This window comes from Rhagoletis zephyria, unplaced genomic scaffold (assembly GCF_001687245.7).
Source record: "Rhagoletis zephyria isolate East Lansing unplaced genomic scaffold, Rhagoletis_zephyria_1.1 Rzeph_scaffold_04726, whole genome shotgun sequence".
In the NCBI taxonomy this organism is placed as follows: Eukaryota; Metazoa; Arthropoda; class Insecta; order Diptera; family Tephritidae; genus Rhagoletis; species Rhagoletis zephyria.
Genome location: NW_016161809.1, coordinates 2,773 through 15,994, shown reverse-complemented (window position 1 = coordinate 15,994; position 13,222 = coordinate 2,773). Strand labels below are relative to the sequence as shown.

At 33.9% G+C, this 13,222-nt stretch overlaps 1 protein-coding gene across 1 annotated transcript in view; it reads left to right on the top strand.

The window, feature by feature from the left end:
* mab-21 (nucleotidyltransferase mab-21) overlaps nucleotides 1-13,015 on the top strand; it is a 20,081-nt gene extending 7,066 nt beyond the window's left edge. Inside the window, exon 2 of the mRNA XM_017626644.1 lies at nucleotides 11,938-13,015. Coding sequence (XP_017482133.1) covers nucleotides 11,938-12,287 — 350 coding nt within the window. The 3' untranslated portion in view covers nucleotides 12,288-13,015. The remainder of the gene's footprint in view (nucleotides 1-11,937) is intronic.
* Nucleotides 13,016-13,222: the final 207 nt, after the last annotated feature.

Genomic DNA, 13,222 nt, shown 5'->3' with positions numbered 1-13,222 from the left:
CAATGACACTAATACATATTTAACTTACAAACAAAATACGGGCACGAATTTCAAAATTTCAACCGGGTTTGTGTGAAATATTTTGGTTTTATCAGTATTTTTCTTTTAATCAAACTATGTTGAAATAAAAGTGAAAATAAAAAAATATTTTGTCAGAGAGCAAATATTTTTTATTTAATTAGTTAAGAGAAAAAAATATTAAAAATGCGGTTTAACGTAAAACCTTTCACACCCTCCCTCTCGGAAAATATTGGAATAAATGGAAAAATATTTTTGCTAATTTAGTTTAAGAAAAATAGGAGGAAATATTTTATTTTCATTTTGATCACTTCACATGGAATCGCTCACAAGAGGAACTATCAGCACTGGTAACTCGATCCAATACTTTTTAAATTTGGGCTAGTTTGAAAAAAAAAACAATATTTATTGTTTGAAAGAGATTTCGATATTTAAGAAATTGGATGAAATAATCAATTCGTTGCTTTATCACCTTCAGAAGCCGTTATGGAGCATATCACCGTGGTTACCTACTAACTCCATATAAGGGTCAAAATCATGGAGGTACAGAATTTACTGGCGGTAAAAGCAAATATTTTATTTCAATTCGGGAACGTTTTTAGCATTTAAAAGATGAATAAAAGGTTAATTCAAAATGTATGTATGTAGTTTAGTTAATTTTCTACAGCTAAAATTTGTGAAATTTCAAATTAAATTAAAATATAAGATTCAAGATATATTTTTTTGCACATCATAGTTCCGAAATGAAGATACCGCTACTATCGCCTTATCTTTTTTGTATTATTATTTTAATCCAAGTATTTTTGAGTTTTATTTAACCATTTTTTAATTCTAAAGATTTTTTATATACCCCCATTGCGTTTTCTGGCATTTTCTGGGGGTTTTGGCGAATCTATGAAATATAGTTACTATGAAAAGAGGGTTAAATAAATAATTGGATATTACCTATTATTGGGAATCTCCTGAAGAGAAGCAGAGTTTTCCGAGCAAAAATATTGATTTTCAAGAATTCTATATCATTTCTACGAAAAATGGCCTTTTCCCTACATAAAATACATGGAAAATTTTGAGCGCTTTGAGCGACCTCTAAATATTTTTTGATTTCAAAATAACAAATAGGATTATATATTTTTTTTTTGTTGGGTATAGAGCAATCCTAGCGGGTGAGAGCATAAAAATTTCGACTTTACTTTTTCACATGCATTTTTTACCACCCTAATGTGTGCATATTTGTATGTTCTGCGTGTTCACAGGTAGGATTTCGCGGGTTTTACCACCTTTTTCGCCTATTAGGTTTTTTGGCGGCTTGCTAAGAAAGGGCCATTGAATGCAGTACGGCGATGACGGCAATTCTGTCTATAAAGTCCCGCAAGTAAATCATTCAAAATATATACATATAAATAATCCCGACATAAATTTGTGTTTCTAACATCAAAAAAAAAAACTTAGAAGCAGCTAAATGCTACTACGACCGAAAGTAATTTACAAAATGTAATCAGAGACATTTTTAAAGTTAACTGATTTATTAGAAATGCGTAATACTGCGATGATATACTGAATTATAAATTAAGCGTAATCGCACTGATATGAAGAAACTCCAAAACGCGTCACAAAGCAATCATCACAAAAGTCAGCAGCAAAACGCTGCTGCCATATCAGTGCTGCTAATCAAAAAGTTTAAAAAAAGATTGAATAGAGGTAAAAGAAAAAAATAGCGGAATGCAAAATTTAGTGCGAAGCAGCTGCTATGCTGTTCAAAGAATGTATTTAGCAAACAGCTGATAGTGTTTCCACTCAAGGTTTCCTTGAAAAAAATAAACAAAAACTACTAATTAGCCATTTAAGCGATTATTTACACGCGACTCTCAATTGCTTTGCTTTGATAAATTCATTGCCTAATCAAACGTTTATCACCAAGCACTCTTTTATTCTATTTAAAATCGCTGGCAATCAATTAAGGTGAGTCTGTGCACCGTAGAATTTATTAGCATTTGGCTTTTATTAAATTCTTTAGAAACATTGCTGAGATTCCAAGCGACGGATAAACGCGCGGAAACAAAATGCAACCGCAAGTGTGATCGCAATCGCCGTTCCACCGCTCAGCCGGCAGGCAGTGGGCCATCGCTTTGTCGCGCATAAATTTGTTTGTAATTGTCGCTATGTCCGATCGCGGCGGGAGCGTCTAACAACAGCAAACTTGTTTAGTCGCAGCGTCACCCCCACTACGCTTATGCTTAAAAGTAGATACGTTTATACAAGTATGTATATATGTACGAGCATATTCATTAACAAGCGCTTTAGGCAAATGTCCAATTTAATAAAATATTAAAAATCTTAATGCTGTAAATAAGCGAGCATTGTGGTGGCCACTTATCTATGACATAGCGCTGAGGGATGCTCTAAGTTTTTGTTTTTTACTAAGCTTTTGCGGAGAAATAAGTATATACATATACATACATATCGTCGCGTACATTTTTTTGTTCGTTTCGCTTAGAAAAGCCACTTGCTTCTAATTAAGTGACTTGAAAATTGTTCTCTTAACACTCGTTTGAGAAAAAAGATATATTGACCGCATTTAAAAATAAATCAGTGGAGGATGAATAATGGTACTGCTTCTTTATAAAAATATCATACATATTTGTGTATAGATATAATATCATAATTGACGTACTCACAAAATTCGTATACATACATACATTCTTTTGCTGAGTTCATTCCACTCTAAGAACCCCTGCACACGGGCGCCAACTATCTAGTCGGGCTAGGCGATTTTGGCCGAGTTCAGCAAAGCACGCCAGTCGTTTCTTCTCTTTGTNGAGGATGAATAATGGTACTGCTTCTTTATAAAAATATCATACATATTTGTGTATAGATATAATATNGAGGATGAATAATGGTACTGCTTCTTTATAAAAATATCATACATATTTGTATATATAATAGCATAATTGACGTACTCACAAAATTCGTATACATACATACATTCTTTTGCTGAGTTCATTCCACTCTAAGAACCCCTGCACACGGGCGCCAACTATCTAGTCGGGCTAGGCGATTTTGGCCGAGTTCAGCAAAGCACGCCAGTCGTTTCTTCTCTTTGTTAACTGACGCCAATTGGAAATGCCAAGTGAAGCCAAGTCCTTCTGCACCTGATCTTTCCATCGCAGTGGGGGCCTCCCTCTTCCTCTACTATCACCAGCGGGTTCCGAGTTGAATACTTTCAGGGCTGGAGCGTCGATGTCTATTCGAACGACATGACCAAGCCAGCGGAGCCGCTGTATTTTAATTCGCTGCACTATGTCCATATCGTTGTAAAGCTCATACAGCTCATCGTTCCATCGTCTGCGGTACTCGCCGTCGCCAACACGTAAAGGCCTGTAAATCTTCCGCAAAATCTTTCTCTCAAACACTCCAAGAGCCGCCTCATCGGATGCTGTCATTGTCCATGCTTTTGCGCCACATACCAACACGGGCATGATGAGTGACTTATAGAGTGTGGTTTCCCGTACGTCGAGAGAGGACTTTACTCCTGAATTGCCTACTCAGCCCAAAGTAGCACTTGTTGGCAAGAGTGATTCTACGTTGGATTTCCATCCTGACACTATTATCGGTGTTAATGCTGGTTCGCAAGTAAACGGAATTCTCTACTTTCTCAAAATTATAACTGTCAACAGTGACATGGGTGCCAAGACGCGAATGCGGTGATTGTTTGTTTGATGACAGGAGATACTTCGGCTTGTCCGCGTTTTGATACCAGACCCAATCTCTTTGCTCCCTTATCCAACTCGAAAAAGGGAGAACAGACTTCACGCTTCTTGTTACCAATGATGTCGATGTCATCGGCATACGCCACTAATTGCACGCTCTTGTAAAAAAAAAATATCCTTAGCGTTTCAGTTCTACGGCTCTTATTATCTTCTCCAACATCAGGTTAAAGGAATCACACGAAAGGCAGTCACCCTGTTTGAAACCCTGTTTAGTAGCAAACGGCTCGCATAGCTATTTCTCAATACTAACGGAGCTCGTGGTATTGCTCAACGTCATTTTACACAGCCGTATCAGTTTCGAGGGGATGATAAATTTAGACATAGCGGCGTATGGGCCTTTCAGTGCTATCGAAAGCGGCTTTTAAGTCGACGAATAGATGGCGAGTGTCGGTCCTTTTCCCGCAGCTCTTTTTCAAGATTCGGCGTATGGTGAATACCTGGTCTATGGTGGATTTTCCAGTCTTAAGCCCATTCAGTTCGTTGACGGTGTTANACGAATAGATGGCGAGTGTCGGTCCTTTTCCCGCAGCTCTTTTTCAAGATGCGTATGGTGAATACTNGGTATTGCTCAACGTCATTTTACACAGCCGTATCAGTTTCGAGGGGATGATAAATTTAGACATAGCGGCGTATGGGCCTTTCAGTGCTATCGAAAGCGGCTTTTAAGTCGACGAATAGATGGCGAGTGTCGGTCCTTTTCCCGCAGCTCTTTTTCAAGATTCGGCGTATGGTGAATACCTGGTCTATGGTGGATTTTCCAGTCTTAAGCCCATTCAGTTCGTTGACGGTGTTATTCAGTCTTTCACACAATACGCTCCATAAGACCTTGTAACCTATGCTTAGAAGGCGAAGTCTTGTGGATTGGGCGGAGCACACTTAAATTCCAGTCGTCGGGCATGCATTCATCTGACCGTATTCTGCATTAGAGTGATATCTGACACGATGCGAGATATATCTTCCCTTAGAAATAGCGCGGCGGATTTTGAATAAATTTGGCACACGTATAACTTAAATAATAATAATAGATTGGCGCTTACACATATGTTAGTGTTTGGCCGAGCTTCTCCTCCGATTTGTGGCGTGCGCCTTGATGTTGTCACACAAAGCGGAGGGACCTACAGTTTTACGCCGACTCCGAACGGCGATTGTATTTTTATGAGAAGCTATTTTTCATGGCAGAAATACACTCGGAGGTTTGCCGTTGCCTGCCGAGGGACGACCGCTGTTAAGAAAAAACCTTTTTAACCGACTTCCAAAAAAGGAATATTTTATTTTTCTTTTTTTTTTATGTATGTTACCGCATAACTTTGGACCACGTCAATTCGATAATTCTTTGCATCGGAAAGGTGGTGTCTCAGAGGTGGTCCCATACTAATCTGGTTGAGATCCGATCAGTGGATCATGAGATATATACATATATATTTTTTTTATATGGGAGTTGAAGCCGGTTTTTTTTTGCTAAAAATTACTTGTTTCTATATTTTTTGCGATGTTGCTTTGACCGGGGCTTGAACCCAGGCCTTGCGGAGTGGAAGCGCGCGCTGCTTACCACTACACCACAGCGGCCGACGTATAACTTATATCTCTGATTAATATTTGGGATATTTTCTAAGTTTTAAAAGAGGGTTGCCACCCGTTTGAAAGATTAAATTCAACTTAATTAACAATTTAATTAAAATTCATAGGTATCACAATACTGATGGCAAACAAAAGCGGCTTAAGGTTTTAGTTTAAATATATTTTTTGGAGATGGTTGTCACCTCAGCTGAAAGTCAAATTTGGAGTCAACCTGCCAAATAAGGTTAAATTAACAACACAAAAAAAAGGAAACATGATTTTTTCAAACAGTGTTATTTTCGGGGTCTCCATATTAGCGATTTTAAAATTTTGAACAAAAAGAGTATTTTATAAAGCTTATTCGTAATTTACGGCTTATTCGCAATTCATAAATAAATCACGCTGAAATCAAGTAATTTTGCCATGTAAAATTTATCAGTAAATGCGAAAATTCAACCAATTTAAAAAATTTGCTATCAAAGTTTTGCTTAATAGTTTGCTCATATATTCAAAGTTTTAAATTTTTGAACCAGATTTTTGAAAAAGTTTTGGGCATGCAGTTTTATAGCCAATTTAATTTCAGTATAATAAGGTGCAAGTTCGAAGTTGTGCATTTTCTTCGATATAAAAATACGAGTATTTTAGAACATATGTACATAAGTATTTTGTGTGGATGAAAATGAGAAACAAAATGCCGAAAAAATTCTCAAAAATTAGTACGAAATTAAAATGTTCACTTTTTGTACTGAAATTAAATGAGCTATAAAAGTTAGTCTCCTGACACTGACAAATTAAAAATTTTCTATACGAACTACTGAAACCTCAAAAATAATCCAATCCAACTGATTCAATTTTTCGGTGAAATTACATTGAAGTGATTTTGGAAAAATCTTAATTAAATTCATAACTTCCGATATTGTCTATTGATTTACNCGAACTACTGAAACCTCAAAAATAATCCAATCCAACTGATTCAATTTTTCCGTGAAATTACATTGAAGTGATTTTGGAAAAATCTTAATTAAATTCATAACTTCCGATATTGTCTATTGATTTAAAAAAAAACGATACCTAGTTTTACTCGGAATTGAACATTCTTTTTGAAGTAGTGACTGACAGAGACTATTTTCTTTTGAAATTTTGGAAAAAATGATGCCGAGTGGGAAAAATAATAAAAATTTGTGGTAACTTCAGACTTATTCCAAAAATTTTCCACACATTTACAATGCACTCACGAAATATATTAGTCCATTAAATAGTAAAAATATTCTTCTTTCCAAAGTCATATAAAGACTTAAAATCGGGTAAAAAATAAGACATCTAAAATGGTTTAGTGCGGGAAGTCATGTAGAAATGGTGTTTTAAGAATGAGTCAAGAATTTGAGGGTGTTACAAAAATTTTAAACGCAGTTTCGTGAATTGCTCGATCAGTCCCACGCTCTGTACTACATAGATCACTTAAAAAGTTCATGGTCAGTGTAACACCGTGCAATTTAAATTATTTTTTTTATTTAACGTATTATATTCGCCAATTTTATATGGAAGTAATAAGTTCAAATAAGAAATGTTTAATGTCTCTTATGGCAATCATTCTCGGAGATCGAGGAAAATATTCTCCCATAGCGGTATAAATATTGCCTTTCAATAAAAATTTTCAGTGTTAGATGCACGATAATAAGCCCGGTATTTGGTATATTCGCTGTACGAGGAAGGACAATGTCAAAATCCAATTCCGACACTCACATATTGAGAAGATTTGACTATTTATCTTAATATTTTTTAATTTTAATTATTTGTTAGATATGATTTTTTTGAATTGATATCATATCCTCAAAAATAGGTTCAGCTTTAAGCCTTCTTAAACTTCCTTAGTTTGAAACGCATAGGGCCATTTTACCAGTCACTAGTTAACTACTAGGAAAATAGCTGTTTTTAACTCTTGGTTAACTAATGGATGTACATTAATTAACTGCAGTCAACCATTAGTCAAATGAAAAATGGTGGTTTAACATTAGCATATTAGTTAACTAATGACTATGAAAATGGCCCATAATGTCATATTTAATTTATCGTATCAATTTATTTTAATTAAATTTTTCGAACATGTGGCAACCCTCCTGGCTGATATTCTTGTTAAACCTCTTTCTTATGACACCCATAATTCAATATTTACCTTATCTTACCAATTTACTTAAACTCAAATTTTTTTTCGCATTTCGAACAAACGACATTTCTTTCAAAATTTTTGTAACCTTCGCCTTTTGTGAGGTCGGTTTAAAAATACCAAACATTAATAGTTTACAATTATTTCCAAAAAATATGAAATTTCCATTCTCTCCAAAGTGCCAACGCACTGTGGTTCAAAACTGGAATTAAGTGTTTAAAATTCACCGGAGCCTTCATTTTTCACTCAATTTGATTAATTTTTTTTTTATAAAAGCTAATAAAATTTGCAAGATACCAGTTGAGCCCGATTTTTGAATTTTTGTTTGTTTGTAATAAATTTTTTTAGTGCAAAATGCAGAAAAACTAGCAATTGAAAAGTTTTTAATAAAATTTCAAGTCATTTTTTTTTACTTTTTTCCGTTTTTGGAGAATCCTACAATTGTTTTTAACTATGTAGTTTTTATTGTGTAACATTTATTAACTGGAACAGGGGAATCAAGTTTCAAAACAAAATAAAATTTCAAAAATCGGACTCAACTAGTCTCTTGCAAATTTTATTTGCTTTCATTTAAATCTAACTGAGTGAGAAATAAAGGCTCCAGGGAATCGTGAACACGAAATGCTAATTTTGAACCACTGTGCAACGGTAATTGATTACATATTTACTTAGAGTAGACATGCGTACTTACATAGCTAAATTGTCAAGAATCTCTGGAAATTCCAACAGAGCTTTTAAGTGTGCAAAGACTGCATATTATGACGTATGTATGTCACTAATCATTAACAAATGACTAATTTATGGCCAATAATAAAATGTTTGTGTTTTTTTTTTGCTTTAAGTTCAACATGCAATTATCGCTTCCTAAGCACAGCCAAGTGACTAGAAAATAAACCAAGTAAATATATTTATTTATTATTTAGAAAACAAATCTGGGTCTACCATAATAAATATTTATGTACATAGTTAAGCTTGCATGTATGTATGTATGTATGTGGTATCGATCAAGAACTTTAATAGTTATTTGCTGCTGGTAGGCAAACAAGCCGTAAAATACACAGCGCATTACATGAAAAATCCGCTCGTAAAACTGTCAGCCTGCAGAACATATTAATACTCGTTTGACGGCGATAAGCGATTGCAAAGAAGCCACTAGGTACATACATATTATTACCTTCAAAGCGCCATGAAGTGCCATGGCATATTTGACGTTTTACCGTCGGTAGTGACACGGAAAGAGAAGTGAATGTATGAAATGGAAACTGAAAGTGCTATTTGTAGCAGTGAACATATTTTTTTATGATTATTATGCGCTAAATATCAGATACGCGGATCTCTTGAACTTCGATCATATCACGCTATAATTTGTTTGGGTTTTTACGCCGGGCGATTGTGGTAAATAGGAACTAGGCATTATCTGTATGGTTGGGGGGAACATACGGCGGTTATACGAGGTTCGATCGATAAGTACTTATGTACATATCGCACGTTTAATAATATAGAGAATTATTTAAAAATTTTACTTTTGTGAAAAAACGAAATTAAAGTTTCATTAACTCATGCAGTTGATATACAAAAAAAAAAAATATGGAGAGCCACATATCTTCGCTATTTTTGTGAAGTTTAGTTAATTGTATGATAAAAATTCAAATGCTAAATTTAGAATTACATACTCAGTTGACTATCGATTACAAAAGCTTGTATCTTTTACTTTCCTCGTCCCTGGAAATCGTTAGACAATTAATTTTTGGAATACTGAAAAAATTCATTTCATATCAAACCCACCAAAATCGAACATTCCGCTTTTCATAAAAACTGAAATTTTAGTGTACCAAGCGAGAATACATAGAATTAGAAAAATTTCGCAACGAAGAGGACATTGATTTTGTCGAAAAACCATTCATATTTACATAAGACTCTTTCTAAAAACAGTGTTTGGCATCCTTATCTGTTTACTAGCCTTGATTTCTTGTTAGGCCAAAGCCAAGTACGAGTATCTTCCCGTATGTACAAAAGTGTTGTTGACTGAGAAAATAGTTCATTTAAATTTATTTTTGAGTCGCTTCTTATTAAATTATTGGAGCACCGACCTCTTTCCACACTGCACTTTTGCATTCATGGTCGAAAAAACTCGTTCGATAAATACACTTTCGCACGGAATGCAGAAGAGGTTGGCTATTGTTTTTTTGAATTTTTACCGTTAGGCATAAACTCAAAAATTTTCATATATTTGTCACGTACATTTAGCTATTCTTCCTTGCTTAGATTATCGAAAATAATATTTAAGATATCATCTTTTACGTTAAACACATTTGCAATTTCTTTAACTTCATTGATAGTACAAAATCCAGAATTTAAAGATATTATAATTTGGAAATTTTCGTTATCGAACACTCTTCAGAAAAACAATAGATATGTACCATTAATTATTAAATTCAAGTTCAGATTTCTCTTCGTTATCTTCTATTTTTGAAAGTAACTTACGATCTTTATACACGTGGAAACCCTCTTCAAACGTTTCTACATAATAGAAAAAAATAAAGATTTCTTAACATAATTAAGTTTTACTCCAGTATTTTTATACTTCATATAGATAATTTTCAAAAGTATGTTAAAACCCTCTTTGCTTTACTTCATCTGACATTGGGATACATTATATTATACATACATATTTTAATTAACTGATAAATTAAGTTGAATTTGATTTTTTACACACTTGGCAACACTTCTAACTAACTATAGCTCAGAAATAAAGTTTTTCAAACCCCCTTCGATTAATACCCATATCTTATTATTAAATAATTTGAATTTAACTTTTTAAACAGGTGGCAACCCTCTTCAAAGTTATTTCAAAATAAATCGTTTTAAGATTCCTTTTGTTTGACATCCACTATGTTGTAATATTTTATTTAAGCTGTTAATTAATTGATTTCCGTTTTTAAACAGGTGGCAACCCTCTTCCAACATCCCAAAAATATTCTTAGTGTTCAAACTAGAGATTTATAATACTCTTTCGTTTGACATCCATATTTTGATATTTCATATAACTAACTAAGTTAAGTAAATTCGACATTTGAAGCAGGTGGCAACCCTCTTCAAAATATTTCCAAAAAAAAATAAATAATAATAATGATAAATTAAAATTACCTTGACCTTTAAAATGGGCTCAAACATCAAAATTTTGAATTTTTTACCTGAAAATATCATTGCATGGTTTTAAACAAAATTTTTAATACAATTTTCTATTCTTGAAAATGTATTGCTTGACGAAAGAACAGCAAAAATATATGTTTTAAACTATTAAACATTTTTTTTGAAGGCCACTTTAAAGGGGAAGGTAATTTTTTTTACCAAAGCCATTATTTTTCTTGATTTTTCCAACACTTAAATTTTAAATGCCGATACATTTATTTCAGACATTGAGAAAGCGGCCCTTAGGGTTCTACGGTGAACTTTTTTGAGGAGTAATCTTATTGAAATCATTCGAAATTTAGAAATTTTTGAATGGAGGCTATTTTTTTTTCTTCTACATAGTTAAAATCTAGGCAGATATGTTTGTTTGCACCCCAATCGGAAAAGTAGTAATGCATTACATGCGTGATAAATAATATAATAGGGGTATTCTCTGAGTCTTGCAAAGCCCTTGCACGGTGCACGGATTGCACGGTTTGCAAAGCTGTCCCATACGAAAACCGGTTTTTACCGTGCAATCCGTGCAATCTGTGCACCATGCAAGGGCTTTGCAAGACTCAGAGAATACCCCTAATGTATTTCTTATGCGTTCTCGATAATATTACTGCTAACTATGTAATCAGCATTCTAATGTATTCAAAAAGTTACAAAAATTTCATATTAAAACACATTAGGGGTATTCTCTGAGTCTTGCAAAGCCCTTGCATGGTGCACGAGATTGCACGGTATTGCAGCTGTCGTAAAAACCGGTTTTTAGGACGCTCTGAACCGTGCAATCCGTGCACCGTGCAAGGGCTTTGCAAGACTCAGAGAATACCCCTATTCATTTCCCGATGCAAAATTTAATGCACTTAGGACATCGCTCTGGGGAAAAAATGCATTTTGGAATGTAAAAAAGATTGTTTTACTGATTATTTTTTCGATTACGATACATTACATTTTCTCACTGCGACGTTCATAAAATAAGTTCAAGTCTACATACATTAGGGTGGGCCTTAAATGTAGGCAGCAAATTTTTACATCAGCTTTGCGACACGCCTTAATCGACTCCAATCGGAACCAAGATTTATATGTGATATCTATGACAGTGGTGTTACCGATTGAAGGGGTGAGACTGAAAAAAATCGTGCATTTGATTTTTTAAAGACCACCCTAATATACATACATATATACGTATTGACATACATACATAATATAAAATTTTTAAATCAATTAAATTACTCTACCTTCTCATTTCAGGTGCCAGTCGACGACGTTGCTTAAGTATTCTAAAGACCCTTCGCGATCGTCATTTGGACTTGCCCGGCAACCCAGTGACATCGTATCACCTTAAGACATTATTATTGTACGAGTGTGAGAAACATCCGCGTGAAATGGAATGGGAAGAGAATTGTATTGCTGATCGTATTAACGGCATATTCTTGCAATTGATTTCCTGCTTGCAATGCCGTCGGTGTCCACATTATTTCCTGCCGAATATGGACCTCTTCAAGGGCAAATCGCCAGGGGCGCTGGAAAATGCGGCGAAGCAAGTGTGGCGTTTAACGCGAATTATGCTCACCAATGCGCGTTGTTTGGAAGAATTATAAGATTTTCCTGATTTAATTTATTTAATTTACATTTAAGCGAAGCAAGTTACATATAAATATTTAGGTACTTTTAATTTAGCTTGTATTAATGAATATGCTAAAGTGGCTGATTGAAATGGAAAACAGCATAAAAACTAGATAAGTTTCTATTTTAGTTGTTACGTAATTAAAGCATGAAAATTCTGGAAAATAAATTCAATTCTTAAGTTTTATATTTATGTGTTTGTATAAACTGTTAGGGTACCTACCAGTGAATATTTAGTTCTTTTAGTATATATATTCTTTTTTTCATTGTTTTTAAGTGCAACGAAGAAAGTGCCTCCGTGGCACGACGAAAACAACGCAAATGCATTTAGCGCTTAAAGTAAGAGTAGCTTATGTATTAAATATTTAAATCAAAAATTAATTATCCTTCTTGTGAGGTGCTTACTATTACTACATGTATACGGTTACAAGAGTTACATACGCTCTTTATAGGTAATCCTGTTTATTTATTAAGTGTACTTTATAATGTTTTATTATCTATATAAAATTTGACGGCCTTTCTGCTATTTTGCACTTTACTTTGTTAACATTCACTTTATTGTAGGTACTATTCTTTGTAGTATAACTATTTAAACATAATTATTATGGTGGTCCTTAAGTATCCAAAATCATGGGGCAGTCCCTTTATTTTGTTCTACGTTCAAAATAAACATCCATAGAGAATTAAAAAATAAAAAATTAAGGGTTTGAAAAAAATATTTTTTTTATTGAAAAATTCTACAAAATTTAGACTTTGAGCAACTATAACTCAGCGAGTTTATGAGTATTATGAATATATGTCAATTTTATCAGATTTCAAGTCAAAATTGCGTCCTGTTTTTTCAATTAAAAAAAAAAATTCATTCTCTTTATTTTATGCGTAGAATAATATGAAGTGGTGCTTGCCCTGC